The 19,746-nt window shown below is 40.4% G+C and overlaps 2 protein-coding genes across 2 annotated transcripts in view; one reads left to right on the forward strand and one right to left on the reverse strand.

The window, feature by feature from the left end:
- The window catches only part of nop58 (NOP58 ribonucleoprotein homolog (yeast)), a 31,177-nt gene extending 30,245 nt beyond the window's left edge, over positions 1–932 (reverse strand). Inside the window, exon 1 of the mRNA XM_052027057.1 lies at positions 765–932. Within this exon, the coding sequence (XP_051883017.1) occupies positions 765–809 (45 nt within the window). The 5' untranslated portion in view covers positions 810–932. The remainder of the gene's footprint in view (positions 1–764) is intronic.
- A 3,204-nt stretch (positions 933–4,136) lies between these two features.
- LOC127573584 (protein FAM117B-like) overlaps positions 4,137–19,746 on the forward strand; it is a 157,994-nt gene continuing 142,384 nt past the window's right edge. Inside the window, 1 exon segment of the mRNA XM_052021948.1 lies at positions 4,137–4,776. Within this exon segment, the coding sequence (XP_051877908.1) occupies positions 4,335–4,776 (442 nt within the window). The 5' untranslated portion in view covers positions 4,137–4,334.

A 19,746-nucleotide genomic window follows, 5' to 3' on the forward strand; every position in this document is an offset into this window, starting at 1 on the left:
TCCATTTTTGTAAGAAAAAAATGTAAAGGCACGTCATCCACGTGAGAGGTTGCAGAACACAGATGCAGCAGGATCAGGGTGTCCAAGTAAATGACTGGCTAGGGGCTAGTATGTATGTAAAGCAATTACGAGTACAGAATTCTCATTTAAGAATGGGTATCGGGAGCAGTTCAAGATTAATACCCTGAAACTTGGAATGCGCTGCTGTCATTCAGAGAGACAACTTCAAAAACGTAAGGATCCTGCAGGATCTTGACAAAGTTGATGTGGAGAAGATGTTGTCCCATGCGGGGAGAAGCTACGATTTGGGGTCAATGTTTAAAAATATCAAGTTGGCTATTTGACACAGAAAGGGCAGTTTGTTCCGATCGTTGGAACTCCCTCTTATAAAGGACGGTGGATGCAGTCTTTGCATACTTTTGCTACTGATGTAAGTCACTATGAGGAGACAGGGACGTAGAGTCGATGTTATAACCTGCTCTGCTTATTAAATAGCAGAGCAGGCGAGAGTGACCAAGGAACCTACTCCTATCTCTGCTCCTAAATGAAATAGACCGACGTGGGAAAATAGTGGATATTACATCGCGGCTTGGGCCGGAGCGAAGCGGCGGAGGCCAGGCCGGCGGGGCCCAGTCCAGAGCGGCGGAGGCCAGGCCGGCGGGGCCCAGTCCGGAGCGGCGGAGGCCAGGCCGGCGGGGCCCGAGCCGAAGACCAGGCCGGCGGGGCCAGAAAGGCGTCTTCATCCAGGGATGTTGAGACCTTACCTTGAAGAGAGCGTAGCCGGCGGCGGTCTCGAAGAGCACTAACATGGCGACCCAGCTCCGCGCCACCAGAGCCACCACGCGGCAAACGTTCGGCGAACGAGACAGAGCAGTCAATGCACATGCGCAAATCGTGCGCTGGGCGGAGCTAAACCAATGCGCATGCGCACCAAGGAGGCGCCAGGCAAAAGGGCAATTCACGCACACGCAGTCTGCAAGGAGTCCAACGCGCATGCGTATAAAGGAGACCAACGCGCATGCGTATCAAAGAGACCAATGCGCATTAGGCCGTGAGGGCGCAGCCCCTCGGCAAGGTAGAGAGGAAGTACTGCGCATGTGCACCATATGTGCTCTTGAACAGGCATGCACGCACATCGGTTACGGGTCGCTGCTAAGCAGAACATCGCAAATAAAAATGGGAAATGCTGTAATTAGTCAGTAGGTTAGGCAACAGCAGTAGAGAGGCAAACCGTGTTAATGTTTTAGTTTGATGGTCTTTCGTCAGATTTGAAAAAAGCTGGAAAACAAACATTTAAATTGCAGAGGAAGAGTGGCGAGGACAAAAGGAACGTGACAGGATAGAGTCCAGGAGAAACTGGTGGTGCCACCACAAATGGTGGAAGTCCTGGCTATTAGAGGGTGGTGAAGGCTTCTTAATTGTAACTGATCTGCCCGAATGGAGACGTAAATAGACATAATAATAGAGGACAACAATCAGTCCTGGAACTGTGAGATACAAAATACTGCTAATGATGTTTATCTGTGATGTGGCTGGAAGAACAGGCAACGTCTGTGGTAAAGGAAAAGGGAGTCAACGTTACAAATTGATGGTTTTCCATCTGAACTGGCCAGACTGATAATCTGAAATTATTGAATTCAATGTTGATGTGGTACTTATAATGGCTGAACATGTTCCTGCCTTCTTAACTTGCACTTCCATGTTACTCACAGTAAAGATATTGAAAATAGATTCTAAGGAGTAGCTTGAAAAGAGTTGTAGTAATTGGTCAAACACATTGTGTTTCATGTTTACACAGACAATTTGTTACTAATATAGAGAAAGTAAATGTGATATCACAATTAAGGGAATTGGATTATGGAGAAAAAGAAAGGGAATCTGCCAATGGAGGCACTGGGCATGAATGAAGTAATGAGTACCTTGGAATAAATTCATTCAGGAAGCAGATGCACACTGTATCAAAGTGAAGATTTTTTTTGATTTACTTGTCAGTTCATGGGTACAAGCAGAAATGACTAAGGAGTTTTTTCTCATTGGGTAGAATTTTGTAAAGGAGTCTCCTAGATTGTGTATTTAGGTAGAAAATCCATAGTTTTTCACCAGTGGATGAAATGATTGGCTTTCTAAATAGAGGTGGCTGAACTTTAAACTTTTTTTATACTGCATGGTAACAGGTCCTTCTGGCCCAATGAGCCTGCACTGCCCAATTACACATAATACATTTGAAAAAGAATGTCAAGCCTTGGAGATGTTGGAGAGTACATTTACTATTATGATACTAGGGATGAAGAACTTGAGAGATGTGAAGAAGTTGGAAAAATTGTCAGTGTAATCAGAAAATAAAGGAGGATGAAATGGGCCCAAAACAGATATTGAAATTGCAAGGGGTTTAATTGACCATGTGAGGAAAAAAATATATCCTTTGGCAAATGGGTCAGGAACCAAAGGATACAGATTTGAAACAAATCGTGAGAGGACTAGAAGAAAATAAGGGGATTTTTTTTGTCCACATAGGGTTTTAAGTTCAGGAATATATACTAAGTGTAAGCAAGTGGAAGCAAATTCCTCTTGAACTTTTAAATGGCAATTAGACTTAAAGAGGACTAATATGCACTATTATGGAGAAAAATTAGTAGGTTGGTAATTTAAAATATTAACCATTGGCGTAGTGATAGTTCTCAGCACTGACTAAGAAGATAATCAGTTTAAGATAAAAGTGACTGCAAATGCTGGAACCTGGAGCAACACACAAAGTGCTGGAGGAACAGGCAGCACCTGTGGAGGGAAATGGACAGTTGATGTCACAGATGAAGGGTCTCGAAATGTCGACTGTCCATTTCCTTCCATAGATACTGTCTGACGCACTGAGTTCCTCCAATGCTTTGTGTGTTGTAATCAATGTAAGTCTTGCTTGTAGAAATTTAATAACATGGTGCTGAACTGTTAGAGATGACTTTACAGTGAAATCCTAGCCTGGACAATTGTAATTAAAATTCCTCAGCCTTAGCACAAGGAAAATTTAGAGATATTGCTATCTCAAATGTTATCACATTGTTCTTGTATTAAAGAGGACTAATATGCAGTATGATGGGGAACGTGGGGACCAGTATGCAATACTTTAACAAGTGTTTTATGCAATTCAACCAAGTGTCTTTGCTTATGTCATACACCTTGATGAATAAAGGCAAATGCCATCCAAATCACCTAATCTTCCTGTGTTGTTACTTTTGGATATCCAAGGTCATGCAACCCAAGATCCTTATCTTCCTTGACAATCCTCATTTGTTCTTTTATTAATGTGCAGTCCCATGCCTTGATTTCCTTCCACAGGTACATTACTAAGTCATTCACTGCTTATGGGAAACTTTCTGTGTACAAATTATGCTTCATACAGTAAAGAACTGAAACGTACTTCAAGCATACAGTAGAAACTGGAAATCTGAAATTAAACCAAAAAAGTGCACTCAATGCGAAAAGTTAATTCTTTTTCTCCCACCGCAGATGTAACTATTTCTATTTATTTATTTTTATTACTTGGGCTGATGAGTGCTTTCAGCATGATCTGTTTTTACTTAATGGTGCAACATTGATTGTGGGACTCCCTGAAGTCGTGAAGAACACTTTTAAATGCAAGTTCTTTCTACTTTGAAGGGGAAAACAATATTTATGAATGTATCCCAAGTCCAGCTTGCATCTACTCTCTTCCCTTTACCTGGTCCTGGGATGTACAAAGTTCGAGGAGTGTTGTTTGCCCCTTCACCTCTTCCCATATGTATGTTAATCCCGCAATGAGCGCCACTAACGTATTCAAATGGTATCTGCTTCGTTCAACTGCCGCTAGAGTGTGCCGTTTACCTCAAGAACGGCCAGTTTTGTTTACCTCCCGATCAACAACCCACTCCCAGGCACTAAGCTGCCGAGGCCTTGAATGGAAGGCGGTGGCGGTCTCCCGGGGCGACGGAGTGGGCGTGGAACACGCGTGCTGTGACGTAGTGAAAGGGGGGCGGGAATAGGACGCAGGGCTGCAACTCCGTCCAATCAGCGTCGCCGGAGTTAACCCCGGGGCCCGCTCGGTCGGCCAATGCGTGGGTTCAGGAGGCGGCTCCCCGCGCGGCGGGGGAGCGCGAGAGGCGGCGCCTGCGCGACTCGAGGGAGTTGAGAGCGCGAGTGGTGGACGGTTGCCGTCCGAGGGAGAAGAAAGAAAGAGCGTGTGAGGAGGGGGAGGGAAGCGACGCCGAGCGGGCATCTTTTCACCTCATAAAGGCACCGGATTGGACCCAAAACCATACCGCAGCTACCAGGGACTGTGTGTGTTTCTCCCCAGCTCTCGCAAGATGTCTCAGCGTGTACGTCGGAACGGGTCACCGACGAGCGGCGGTGGCGGTGCTGGTGGTAGTAATAACAGTGGTGGTGGTGTCGGCCGACCGCAGCCCATGAGGGCCACCGTGCCGTTCCAGCTGAAGCAGGGCAGCCCAACGAGGTGCGTGGGCGGAGGGGGGCGGCAGCAGCAGACGGCCTCCTCCCGGAGCAGCCCCACTAGGACTCAACAACAACAGACGAATGCGGCCTCTTCGCGGGGCAGCCCCACCAGGACACAGCCGCAGCAGCAACAGCTGCACCAGGCGGCCACCACTGCTACCACCACCACCTCTCCTTGCTCCTCGCCCACTTCTTTGTGGGCCGCAGGAGCAGATTCTTCACGGGTCCGGCACAGGAAATCTCCAGAACACCGGGGCTCCCCAGAAAGGAAGAGCCCCAACTCTCCCATCTGCAAAGGTATAGTCGGGGCTTCTCCACCTGCTAACACAATTAACATCCGGAGAAGGGCAGGGAGGTTGCTGTATCAAAAAGTTCATAATTCTTCGTTTTAGTTGCTTATATCCAAGTATAGAGTTCATTCTAGGTGACTGACGCAAACTCACACATTTTAAAGTGTTAAATTTCTTCCAATTCACAACCTCTTTCCTTGTTGGGATATGGTTGCATAGGCCATTGTTCACGTGAGCTGAGGCGAGGAGCGTCACCAGGCCATGTCTGAAGAAAGTACCACAACCAAACGTGGCCCTCTGCTTCTTCCTGACCCAATAGGAGTCTTGGAATAATGAAAAATAGATTTCATTCAACCTTTCATTTTATTCTCTTTAGCCTTGGTGTTGACTCTAAATATGAAACTGCTCCTTGAGTTACTTCAGCTAATAAGGGAATTACAGTTCATTTGTTTTGTACAACATTTTTCCAGGTGCAATCCTCACTGGGGGGTGGAGATGGAACATAATTCCAAACAGTAAGTATTATGATTTGGCTGTTAAATACATGATAACTACAAGTATGTGTATGATTTTCATTCAACTTTTGTGTATCTGTCCTATTCAAACATGGGGAAAAAAACAATGACAATGAGAAAGAATCTATTTCTATTCCTGTACACTTATCACAAGGTATTTCTTCTGAGAATGCTTTCTAAAATTTATTTTATTGAAGAACTGAACAAAGTGAGCATTGTAAACAATGCTTTTCAGGGGAATCCCCTTGTCAATGCTGCCACAAGATATTGTTTTTTTAATGAAGTCTAAACAAAGTAATGTGATATTTTAAAATTGTGTTAAGTTATTGGCTTGGGAGGAGGGGTAAGGTTTACTTCTAGTCTGTCTCAAAGAAACTACTTTTGACTACAGTTGCACAGGATGTAGACTTTAACTGCCTTTAAATGTACTTTGTGAAATGTGTATTCACTAATCATTTTTAATACTTTTGCAATCACAGCATAAACCTATTCTTGAACCAAGGGGGAAATTAATGGTACTTGATTAGAATAGACTTGTCATTCTCACTGTTGATTGACTGGGCATGTCATTTGCATTAGGAGTTAACCTATTGGCATAAAAGTACTGAATGAAATGAGTACTGGCTGCCTAATGCTCTTCTACTGAATGTTAGCTGAAGCAATCCATAGGAAGTTTTTTTTTGAAAACAGTTATGTATTTATGTCACTTTGCATTTCTTTGGAATGATTTGAGCCTCGTCTACATTTAATATTTGTGAAATATTAATCTTCAATATGACAAGTGCAGTAATATTTTCACAAAATATGCAATTTATAACTGTCTCAATGAAGATTATTACTGGGTTTGACGTATGACATGATACTTAGAAAAAGATCCATATTAATCCCATGAGCCCAAGGTACATTGCATTTATGGTGTATCCTATTGAAGCACTTCATACTAAACTGGGTACTTCCTGAAGTGTTGTTACTGGCATTCATGACTTCTCAGCCTGAAGTGCTTTGTAACTTGAAGTGCAGTTTAGCTCGTCTGTTGGAAAACTGGAATTGTAATCTCACATAAAATGCTATCATGTTAATGGAGCAAGTCAAAAAAATTGCTTGAAAGTAGTAACTGAAACTTGCTACCTAAGAATATTACATATACAGAGCTGTTACACCAAAGATAACTTTATTTTTGTCTTAGTGCTAAAATTGTTTTAATGTTTGATTCATTTGGTCCTCTGAGCAAAATTCATGTGCTACTTCTACAAGTGCATTTTGTTTAATGTGAGTAATACAAGTTTAGGTCTATTCATCTGAAATCTGAAGGTGCTTATTTAGTTTTGCTTATTATCACTGAATCTAGATTATAAGCTTGCATTAATGTCAGTGGTTTCATGTATTTATAAACTGTGGAGGCCCAACATTAAACATTTCAGAAAAAACACTTTGCAGCTGTTTTTTACCTGTCTCCTGACCATACTAGCTCATATATTGGTTTAATTTTACACTTGGTTTCTTGAATGCATTATTTGGTGCACATAAGAGGAAACACATGCAAGTGACAAGTCTCTGAGCTACTATGTATCCCTGCTGCGTCACTCAAATCTTTTCATCTGGATTCTGACACATTAAGATCCCATTCCATTCATACTTCATCCAACCTTCCATTGCATTACCCACCTTGAGTCTTGTAAGCATTGTGTAGCCCAGAATACTTGTGCTCACAGAAATGGCTTGATTTTTCACCCACTCTTAGTATAGGTGATCTCCATGTCACGGGGGGGGGGGGGGGGGGGGGTTGTAAACACTCAGTATCATGATTCTCTGTAACACAGAGCTGCACCACCTGCACATGCATTGAGAGTTGAAAAAAATTTTGTCTTTTAACTTAAATTCATTATCTCAGAATTTTGGGTTTTCATTTGGTAACTCCAAGAGCAAATTTGTTACCCAAAAAGCCGTAATGTCGGTGTTGCCTGTAATAGTTACAAAATTGAATAATGAATTTAAAAAGCTAAGTTTAAAGTATATGCAAGCAGAAAATTGAACAAGTTAAATATTATCCAGATGAAAAATATCTGCTTGATGCACCAGAAAATGTTGTATTCGGATTGATGATTGCAAATTGGTTGGAATGCAAATGTATACAATATAATTCAAGTGCATGACAAATTAGGAGAAATGGAAACATTTGAAGGTGGGTGGCAATGATTTGCAATGCAAGGAAAATTATTACAAAAGAAATTGAAGTGGGTGGTGAACAGGAAAGTGGCTGGTGAACAGGAAAGTGGCTGACTGAAGAAACCATGCAACACGTTTCGCACAAGTGATATAGAATAGGTTTTAATAAAGAATACAGATCCTGCTTTGAGGTCAGAAGTCAATGAACTTGAATCAACAAGACCAATGGCAACTTGGGAACACTTTGTGGTTTCTATGTCATTTTTTCATAAACATTGAGCTCCATATTTCAACCCATTCTTTTTCTCATCTACACTGAAATGGCCCTGATCAAATTTCTAAATTATATCCATGGGGTTGGGAATGTACTGAGCCACCTCATTTTTAATGAGTGTGTATTCCTTTGACAAGCTTCATCTTTCTCTAATGCTTCTCAGTTATTGTTTAGCTGGATGGGGCAGCCATTGCCTGGTTCTCTTTTAATTTGTCCAGACAACTTGTGGCTTCTCTTCACACTGGAAGTATCTCTTCCTTGTCTCTCTTATTTGCTGTCCCTTAAGTAGTGATGTTCAAAATTGGTATTAGATTCTATGTATACATCTAGATCCAGGTCTGTAATTTCCTCACTGTTTTTGATTTTTTGCAATCTTAAATCTCGTATTGAATTCCATTAAATTTTGGAAAGGCACGCCTTAGTACTGGGCTTTGTGCACAAATTCTGTACTTCAGCTTGTTTACTGAACAGGTTCCAAACACAGAAATAGACAATGCTTATAGTACTAAGCAGGTCCGACAGCACCTGTAGAAAGAAAAATGGTTAAGCTTAAAAACACTAGTTATAGGCATGTGATCCTGACCTGTACTTTGGGGGTCCATATCCCCTCTTGCACCTTTTATAATATTCTGTCATAGCCTCCTACCTGTTGATGAAATCTTTCCACATCAGATGTGACTTCCAATGTGGTGAACCATCCTTCAAGTCTCGCTCAAATTCTGAGTTGCAGCCAGCATCATCCTATATTCCTAAATTGTCCTCTCATTTGGCCACATTTTGAATTTAAAAATTCTCATCTTTGTCTTCAAAGCCTTGCATTACCCATTCACATCTATCTGCTTATCCAGTTTTATAACCATCTATTTCTGCATTCTTTCAACTCTGACCTTGTGTGTTCCTGATTATGTGCTGCTGCAATGTTAGATTTATCTTCACTGAGGCTTGAAAGTATAAATTTGCTGCTTGGGTCTCTTCTCAGGATGTACCTTTCGAACCAATCTTTCAGACAACTTCTATGGCTCAGTGACAAATCTTTCTGGATGCTGCTTCTGTAGTGTTTTTAAAACTTTGCTGTTATGTAAATGCATTCTTTTATAACATGAAATGACTGAACAATCACTTTGCATTTGGTATAAAAAGCATATGAGCCTGGACATGTTTCAGAATGTGTTTGGGTTTTTATTAAGTTGTCCCATTGGGAAGCAAACCTAGTTGAGGATGAAATGTGAAATTGAGTTCTTGTGCACACCAAATATTTCAAGATGGTAACGCCCAACTCTGGCTGCTCAGGAACTAATTTTTTTTTCCCCATTTTTTTGACAAACCAAAACAGGTGACATCCACTTCATGTATGCTATTATTGGTGCAGAACAGACATTATGTTTGAAAATGGGAATTTCCAACCAAGAGCAGCTAAATTCTCAAGTGCTTCAGTCCTGACCAGACATTAGCTAATGTGTTAGCCAGTATTAAACTAAATAAGAGTTCCATTGCTGTAAGTTGCCTCTCAGTCCACCTGAATTAGCATTCTACCTTAATAAAGCCAAGGCCCCAGAGCTGGGGGGAGGTTTGTGGAGAGAGGGTAGAAAGTACCTGGAAGTGTAGTTGGACTTTTCCCTCTTATTGAAGCACCCTTTGAGGACTTGCGTTAAAAGCCTTTTCCAGAAATAGCAGGGACAGTTGGGTGTTGCAGCAAAGTCATTCCAAGAGGCCAGGTGTTTTGACTGTGATGCAGAACTTACAAAGTTCTTTGCAAGGTTAGAGCTGAAGATTGACCATGATTTTCTTTCTTAATGTTCATGTTCTCCTGACATGATTCTAGTTCTTCTGTACCTGCAATGCTCTATTTAGATAATGCCTTTTTTGCTACCGAAATGGACACTTTCACCTCCTTCCTCCACATGATTTTTACCTACTTAATCTAGATTCCTTTGTAGCCTGTTTATATCCTCTTCACAGCTTGTTTTCCTCATTATCTTATCAGCAAATTGAGCAATGGTGTCCTCAGTCGTATGTAAATTGTAGGGAGCTGCCCCTGCACTGATATTGCTGAAGTACTTGTCAAGTAGCAAAAGAACCATTTGTGTACTGTCAGCCAGCTAATTTGTTGCATCCTGCACCATGAGCTTGCATTTCCTCCACCTTATCAAATGCCTTCTGGAAATCTGATCATATTCCATCTTCCAGTTCTCCTGTATCCACAGCACATCTTACTATTTCAGAGTATTGCATCTTTGAAGACTTTGTAATTTCTAGAATGTTTGCAGTTTGTTCATTTTGACCAATGTTCATAGCTAATGGGTAGTTTCCAGAAGCAGAGTTCCCTGAAATGAAACCAGAAGAATTGAGATGCAAACACTAGGAAGAAGTATTGCATTTGATTAAAAAAAAACTAATTTTATTACTTAAGGCTAATGTTTCAGTCTTTGTTTTATTGGTTTTGCTAGAATTTTTAAATTTATTATACAGCCATAAGATGTTGAGTATGATCACTGTAATTATAAACTGGTTGAAGCAATGCTCCTGCCTAGGATAGCTTATTTACTACAGAAACTGAAATTGTTAAATGCATAGTTTAGGAATGAAGTACACCTGGAACTCCCAGATCTTGCACCTTTTTTCTGCTTCAAAAAGGTGCATCACCTCCAAGTTCAAATGTACTATGCAAAAAAAAACACTTGCAGAATGAGCTGAAGTGGAAATTGACACATTCTATGGAATCCAAAATATCAATCCAGGAAGTTTAAACCCAAGAGAGGAATGACAAATTATATGGCTCGATAACCTAACATTTCAGTGAATGAAGCAGACATTAATCTGACTGTATTTTAAAATGGGGTAATAACTTCAATAAGGGCCACCTTCTATCAATGGTGTTATGGATTATCCTCTACAGCATAACCATGTTTTAAAATTTTTTGTTGAGAGCAAGATTTTAAATTCCACATTACAATCAAGCTAAAATTGTATTTAAAAAAAAATAGCAAAAATTATCTTCAACTAAGTGAAGCTGCTTTTGTTGTATTTTGGGTGATTACTGGTTCAAGCAGACTGGAACACTGTTTAGCATATGACATGGATTTTGCAATTTGCATCTTTTTTTAACATTCCCTATGTTATGGACAGCTTTCATTTGTTTCATTTGGAGTAGTTAGTACAAATTTATCTTATTGTGGTGCTTCATTCATTAATTTGGTGCTGAATGCTAAGAGTATGCCAAAGAGTCTTTTGTTAGAACCTGAAATCAAGAGTGAGGAGAGGTCCATAATTCATTTTGAATAACCTTGCCCTCAATTGGGTACATGTATTTGGGTGGGGGGTGTGTTGGAGAGACTTCTCAAGCAGTTTAGAAATTCAAACATTTATGCTGATAAGTTAATAATTGAAATGACAAGGTGTCTATTGGCTTGATATACTAAAGGCATTTTTTAAAAAAAGTCCTGTACTCTTTCTACTCAAGAATTTGGTTTGATTCTGACGTTTAGTTCCTTGGTGAATTACTCAATGAGTTCATTCATTGTAATATCTGCAGTTTACTAACTGAAAATGGTATTTAAACATACAGGATTTCCAAGATGAAATTGGATGTGGCATCTGGATTACTGGGTCATAATTCTAAGGTGTTGGGGGGGGGGGGGTGGGTGGGTGGGGAGGGGGAGAAATGAGTGTTCCAAAGTGCTGGCTTGCCCTTTTATTTAACTGACTAATTCATACAGGTTGAAGATCTTTTTAGCCTTAATGAATCACTGTTGTACAATGCAAGTCTTCTGTCAGTCAGTTCTTTTCCTATCCTGAATTAAAACTTCCCTGATTGACAGCTTAAATTAATAGGTAACTTTGAAAGGCTTATTTTCTGTTCCAAGTCTATGAAATGTTCTGGTGTATCTTCTCCCATTATGTTGGTCTGAATAGTTGGAAAACAATTCCACATGACCTGACTTAATTGCATTTGAAGAGGCTAACATCATTGGATGATTTTGTCAAATCATCCCTACCTTTGTCTGTTTACAGCTGAATTTCTAGTTGGTTTGGTTCGATTTGTTACAAAGTAGTAAACTAGGCCCAAATTGTGATTGGTAAATAACTCTAGTTTTGCTGTCAATTTGATCTAGTAATATCATTGCAGCATATTGCAGAGTTCTGCATCCACAAAATGCCCAGAAATGTGTAATTGAGATGAATGCTCAAAATGAGCTAAATTGAAGGATGGGTAGTTCAAAGAAACTCCAGGATGTCTCTGGTACAGTGCTTGTCCAAGTTGTGGGAGCTTTTCTGAAGTCACTGCTGAGTGGTCCTTTGTATCTGCTTCACTTTAACACATGATCAAGGTGGTCCTTGCCAGTGTGGTGCAGTGATGTTACCATTGGTACCACTTGTAGTAGAAAGAACTTGTCACATCAGATGACAATTGTTACAATGCATGTTTAAAAGCAGTTATTCTGTTTTGAGCAAGATGCAGAAAAATTTTCCCTCTGGAAGCTGAGATTGGAGGATGGTTTGATTAAAGAGTCTTTTCTAAATGGGGGTGGGTGGTGGTGGGATGTGATAAAGACAAATGGTCATTTTGGGAGCTGCAAACCTTGTCCTGCTTTGAGACATGATTGCCTTTATTCTGGTATTAATTTGACCTCATGCATTTTCTGCATTGGGGTGATGAATTTGTGGTAACCTGGCAACTGAATTAAACTGATTATTCCTGGTCACTGACATGTTGCGTGTTTAATTGTTGAACATCTCCTGATGGATGTGAGACTTTGATCTTTTAAGAAACTAATTTTTTAAACTGAAGTAATTTGAATAAAGTACTTTGTTTCCTTGAGTGTCTCTTTTAAAACAAAATACAGTAAAATTCTTAGAAATGAGACTTTTGTAGCCTTGTTTAAACTCTATGCAATGAAAAACTTGTGTGGCCAAGGCCATCTGTTTCATGATCCTTGAACTTTGAGCCTGTTTGCATTAACCACAATACGTGGTTAATTGTTCTTCCATTGTGAAAGGAAAAGGTTAGGTAAAGCAAACCAAGAGTAGTCACAATTGATATAATCTCAATAGTGCTGCAGTTTTGCCTCCATAGATGCTGCTTGACCTACAAATCTTCTCGATCTTTTGGGCTGATGGTAGTCTAAAAGGTAAATACAAGATTTGTGGTTGAATTTGGAAGTAGAATATTGGCTTTTTGTTCCCCCAGTGGCACTGCTTACATAATTGTGACTGATAGAATGGCAGGAAGTTAGACAATTAGGAATACAAAATGAAATGGAAATTTGAAGTACAAGTTCACAGCTACTGGTGAGAGAGCAGACTTCCACTTTAAAAATGTATGCCCTCCTTGGTGCCCTTGAAAATGTGGCACCTTCAGTAGGATGTGTGAAGCTTTGGGGGTGTTGCCTTAAATTCGTTTGCAATGTAGGATGCTTAAATATAGAGAATTAAAATTACATCATTCTGGTGTTGTACGGCTCAACAAATTAATTTCAAGCTGAAAGTGAACAATTGGTTACACTTTATTGCCAAATACTCAAGCTTCATGCACATGCTTTGCCCACTTTTTTTGTATACATAAAAATGGAGTGTGAAAACATGCCTTATTCTAGGACTTCTAAACTTAAGATTGACTGAAACTTCTCTTATTTTGTTGTTTTTTTTCCAGTTTGAAAATTCATCAATTATTGTCTTGGTGAACTTGAATTTTGTAGTTTTAATGTGAAGCCTACTGCAAAATATATTTCTGGCAATGCAGCAATAAATGTCAGGGATGCAGGGCTGGCTTTCAAGATTCTCATCTGGATGACTTTCCTATCCCTTTTTGCAATAGGATGTGCTGGCGATTTTTATTTTTAAAAGAAAAGTGCCAGGAGAATAGAAATGGAAACAGAAAATTGGGAGGGGAAGAAATGGGGGTATGCATGTAAAGGTGCTCATTGGTCATGAAGTTGCTTCTGCAGTTGAGAATTGTTTATTGAAGCAGAAGGACCAATTTGAGCTGTTGTTGCAATAGTCTATGCAGCAGAAACTCTGGCAAGTATTGCTGTAAAGTTGGTATGCATAAGGTAAATATTTTTGAAAATAATTTGTAAAATACTACAGGCATGGAGAGGTAATTAAAAAGCATCTTTGAAGGCTTTGAGATGCAATGATTTATGTTGTTTTTACTAAGGAGTGATGGGAATATTGGAATGGCGGGTTTGGAAACTGCAAGCATGCAGTTCCCCTTCTGTCTAGCAATGTTTCTTAGAAAAGTTGTCAGCAGATTCAAGGCATTGTAGTAGAGAATGAAAGTGAACTTCTCCTAAATGAAGTTTGGTAATTAAAATTAATTGATTATTGCAGAACACTAAAGCTGTGGAACTGAATTGGAGCCAAAAATTAAAGCACTTCATATGTTGCATGCATAAAATTACCTTCTATCTTGTGCTGCAAGGTAAGGAAGGAAATGGCTCTTTCTATCTTCCACGTCACTTGTACAGTTTTGCTCCTTGTTACTCCTTGTTGGGAGTGAAAATAGTGAGGGAGTCATTGCTGGTACTGTTGTGTAGGAATTGGTATTAAGTTGCTAACTAGCAATATGGATTAAAGGTCTGGAGGCAGTTCAAATCTTAATGGAAGCAAGAAATTCTAAGTATGTAATTTGTTGTGGCAGATCTCCTTTGGGCTGTGTACCACTTCAGTAGATGCCCTCAGTCTTAATGGACCTGGGGCTCCATGGCTTCATATCAAGTGTAATCTTCTGATGACCACTTAATACTGTTCCTCAGCTGGTGGATCAGTGCTCTGTTGCAAAACCACTTTGGGGGGGGGGGGGTAGCAGTTATGTTACAGAATATAATCTGGGTGAGGGACTCCAGTGTCTCATACTGGATATGATTCAGTAGCAGTCTGGACTCATCCCAAGGAACATTAGATATGCATGCAGATTAGGTAAAGGTGCAAAAACAACAGGGTTGTTGTGGGTGACTTCAACTTCCCCAAAATAGACTGGGAACTCCTTACTGCAAGAGGGTTAGACAGGGTAGAATTTGTTAGGTGCATCCAAGGGAGTTTCTTACATCAATATGGAGATAGCCTGACTAGAGGGGCCATACTTGACCTTGCATTGGGAAATGAGCCTGGCCAGGGGAACATCTTAGAAACTGTGATCACAACTCTCAATAAGCTTTAAGATGGCTATAAATAAGGATAAATATGGACCTTGAGAAAAAGTATTTAATCAGAGGGAAAATGATGGGAGTTTTGGATAGTAGCTAAGGAGAATTAATTGGAAACGGCTGTTTCTGGGCAAGCCCGAGGTTGTTCAAAGACCCACTGCACAGAGTACAGGACGAGTATGTTCCAGTAAGAAGGAAGGACAAGGACGATAAGGTAAGGAAACCTTGGATGACGAGAGATTGTGAATGTAGTCAAGAAATTCTAAAGCTTGGGAAGCTAGAATCGAACAGGCCTTAAAATATAAGGAAACCGGAAAAGAATTTCAAGGAAATTGGGGACCATGACAAGTCCTTGGCTAGTCGAATTAAAGTGAATCTCAAGGCATTCTAGACATAACGAAGATAACTAAGGAGAAGATGGGACCACTCGAGTATAAAGCAGGAAACGTGTCCTAAATAAGTACCTTGTGTCAGTATTCACCAAGGAGAAGGACAGAGGATAGTAAGATTGGTGTGGAGCATGGTTGTCAAAGTATACAGCGGGATATAGATCAATTGCAGATATGGGTGGAGAAATGGAAGATGGCGTTAAATGGCTAAGTGTGTGGTGTTAATGGGAAAGTCGTCTTAATGGCAGGATCCTTAACAGTGCTGATGTCTAGAGAGGTCAAGTCTATAACTCCCTGAAAGTGGCTGCAGAGTTTGATAGGGTGGTAAAGAAAGCATATGACGTGGTTGCCTTTATTAAGGGAGGTTGGGCAAACTAGGGTTGTTTTCTCTGGAGCAGTAGAGACTGAGGGGAGACGTGATAGACTTGACAGACAGCTGGTATCTTTTTCCCAGGATTGAAATGCCTAATACTGGAGGGAATGCATTTAAGGTGAGGAGGGTAACTTCAAAGGATATGTGTGGGGCAAGTTATTTTTTTAGTGGTGGGTGCTGGAATGCAGTGTCGGCTGGTGGTGGAGGCAAATACGATAGAGGTGTTTAAGAGGCTCTTAAATAGGCACATGAATATACAGAGAATGGAGGGTTATGGACCATGTGCAGGCAGAGGATTAGTTTAATTAGGCATTATTAGCTTAGTTCGGCACAACATAATGGTCTGAAGGACCTGTTTCTGTGCTTTACTGTTCTATGTTCTTATTAAACTGGACTTGTAGCAAGTGGTAAGAGAACATGGGAGATAAATGCCAGTTGAACTTGTTCAAGCCATTTTTATGGCTGCAGGTGTGTTGGTCTATCACTGAATTGGTAGGGGAGTCTCATTGCTTTCTATGTGAAGAGGAAATCCAATCTTTTCATAGAAGCTATTTTGGGTGTTATATTAAATAGTGCATGTAATGAAAATTGAAGTACCAGAGACTGACTGCATAAGATAAAAGCTAGTGGGTCTGGATTGAAAGCACCCTAAATTGTTCAGAGCTTGTGCAACTGCCATTGCAAAAGGCTTGCCATAATCTTCCAAACCTCCCTAGATGCAGGACAACTGCCAAAGGACTGGCAAATAGTAAACATGACACACTTATTCAAAATGAAAAGGTTTAAGCACTAGCCAGGCAACTATTAGCTGGTTAACCTCTTGTGTGAAAGTTTTGGAAACGGAAGTATAAGTTAGTAAAGGAGCAACAGTGAAGCTTTAAAGGCAAATAATATTTGACCATTGAATTTTCTGAGGTATGGAAGGTTGTGAAGGGAATGCAGTTCTGTCTGGGTTTTTCAGAAAGTATTTAAAGGGTCATCAGAAAATAGCAAAGATAGGGAATTTGCTTAAGTAGTGGCGATTGCAGGGTGGTATTCAGTAGTTTTTCCTGGGTTTTTTTACCTTTACCATGTCCAAGTTATTAGTTATACCATGTAAAGTTAGCAAATTTGGAAAATCATAAAATCTAGTAGAATGAGGAGGATAATGAACTGAAAACAGAGGCAGATGTGGGTCAGATACTTAATTCAGAGTTGGGTGAAGTGCTGTGCAATGGTGGAAAGAAAGGACAAAGGGGCTAAATTATGTGATTTTAAAGGCTGTGCAGGATCAGAGGTACTTCATCACAAGACAAGGGAGCAGAAGTAGGCCATTCAGCCCGTCGAGTCTGCTCCATGAAAAAAGAAGAAAAACTATTCCTATCTAGCCCCAGTTTCTGGCCTTATCCCCATATCCCTTGATACCTTGACTAATTAGATACCTATCTATATCCTCCTTGAATGCCTCCAATGATCGGGCCTCCACAGCTGTACGTGGCAAAGAATTCCATAATTTCACTACCCTCTGGCTAAAGAAATTTCTCCTCATCTCTATTTTAAACCAGTACCCTCTAATTCTAAGATTGTGCCTTCTGGTCCTGGACTCACCCACCAAGGAAAACAGCTTGGCCACATCTATTCTGTCCAGTCCTTTCAACGTTTTAAATGTCTCTGAGGTCCCCTCTCATTCTTCTATACTCCGGTGAGTACAGTCCAAGAGCCGACAAACGCTCATGATATGTAAGCCCTTTAATTCCGGGAATCATCCTTGTAAATCTCCCCTGAACCTTCTTCAACATCATTACATCCTTCCTAAGATATTGGGCCCAAAATTGCGCACAGTATTCCAAATGAGGCCTCACCAGTGCCCTGTAGAGCCTCATCAACACTTCCCCACTTTTATACACTATACCTCTCTAAAATGAATGCCAACGTAGCATTCACTTTCCTTACTGCTGATCCGACCTGGTGGTTAACCTTAAGGGTATCCTGCTCAAGTACCCCCATGTCCCTTTGTACTTCTGTACTTTGAATTTTCTCCCCTTCTAGATAATAATCTGCCTGCTTATTTCTTTTTCCAAAGTGTACAATGGCACATTTCTCAACATTGAATCTCATCTGCCATTTCTTTGCCTATTCTCCTAAACTAGCTAAGTCTCTCTGCAACATTTCTGTTTCTTCAATACTCCTTACTCCTCCACCTATCTTGGTTTTGTCTGCAAACTTAGCCACAAAACCATTAACTTCATCATCCAAATCATTAATGCACAAAGTAAAAAGAAGTGGCCCCAACACTGACCCGTGAGGAACACCACTAGTAACCGGTAGCCATCCAAAACAGGATCCTTTTATTCCCACCCTTTGCTTTCTGCCTACCAGCCAACCAGCCAATGCTCCACCCATTCTGTTATCCTACCTGTAATTCCATGAGCTCTCATCTTATTAATCAGCCTCTTGTGCGGTACCTTGTCGAAGGCCTTTTGAAAGTCTAAATACACAACATCTACCGCCTCTCCCTTATCCATCCTACCTGAGATTTCCTCAAAAAACTCCAATAGGTTGGTCAGGCAGGATCTTCCCTTCATGAAACCATGCTGGCTTGGACCTGTAGGAATTCCATAACCTCATCCTTGAGGATCAATTCCAATATCTTTCCCACCACTGATGTTAGACTAATAGGTCTGCATGTCCTTCTACTTCCAAGGATTTAGGCACATGTTGAGTGTGGTGATGAATAGGCTCTGGTTATGCTTAAAGCAAAAATAGTTGAGAATCAAACAAGATAAGATCATCACTGTTGGTAGCTTAAATGGACAGAAGATGTTCACATTAGCAGATGATCTCAGCTTGAGGGTGATGCATTTAAAATTTTAGATGAAATGTACAAAGGAATGAGGAAATTGGGTCCTTTGGTACAGGTGGGCAGGCTTGTAAGAGATGGAAATAGAGTCACTTGTTGCCGCCTTGGAGAGGCTTGGGAGACAATAACTTGGCATATGGGGAAACAGCAAGAGGAGTAGTACTGATGGAGTTTATTAGAAGCTAGCATAGACTTGATGGATTCTTATAACTATGATCTTGCAAGTTATTTAAAATAATGCAGGCAGAGCTTTTAATGTGGTATGAGCAAAATAAATGCAAGTCACATATTCAGGTGATTTGGAAATTGCTGCACATTTATATAAAAATGCTGATTTTTCACAATCTCCATGAGTGGTTAAATTTTCTGACCAGATCCATGCCAACTCAAGAAAGAAGTTCTAGCTCTAGTCCTACTGGGAAATTGATGGTTGTATTTACAAGTCTGCTGTTAGCAATTAACTTCAGGAAATGAGCAGAGCATTGTTGTATTTGCTTATCAAGTCCCCTCTGGTTGTATAAAGGGATTTGAAGTAGCCTTTTACCTGACCATCACCAAGCAAGCAATGGTTCATTCTGACCATAGCAGCGTGGTTGACTGTAATTGCTTCTGTCCTTGCCCAAATTGTGCCTGCATGGTGCTTTTCAGCTTAAATCATGGGTTCAGCACTTTGCTTTCCTCCTTGAGCTGTATATTTTGGACATTTGTCAATGTAATATAGAATTACAAGTTTGGGGCTTCAAAACTGACTTTCTCTTGTGAGCCTTTTATCTACTGCAAAAGTTGCATGGTTTCTGTATCAACAGACAAATGGGAAAAATTGTCAGAGGCCATTTTGCACATTGTGCCTGTTAACAAAATGTGCCCAGGCTAATCCACTTTGCAGCATGAGGTTCACAGTCTGCAATTCATGGCCCTTGAATGCTTCTGAACACTGTTTAAGTGCACTGACTATTTTCTTTCAGAGTTCCAGACCCTCTGCTAGTGAAATGGGGCCTTCCCACTTATTCTATGAAGGCCTCCCATTTAAGCTAGATAAACCCTATCTAATTTCACATCCCAATTAACTGTTTTCTTTTCCAAATAAATCAACCTAGTGAATCCAGTATTTAAATGTCTAATTTTCTTGTATTAGCAAAATCTCATAAGCACCTCTTCCAGTGTAATCTCCTCTTGTATTATGGTAAGCAGCAGTATATATTACACAAGCTGTGACCTAACCAATGTTATATGCAGTTCAAGTGTAAATTTTGTTCTTGATCTGTTGCTTGGCTAA

The sequence above is a fragment of the Pristis pectinata genome, chromosome 1 (assembly GCF_009764475.1).
Source record: "Pristis pectinata isolate sPriPec2 chromosome 1, sPriPec2.1.pri, whole genome shotgun sequence".
NCBI lineage: Eukaryota > Metazoa > Chordata > Chondrichthyes > Rhinopristiformes > Pristidae > Pristis > Pristis pectinata.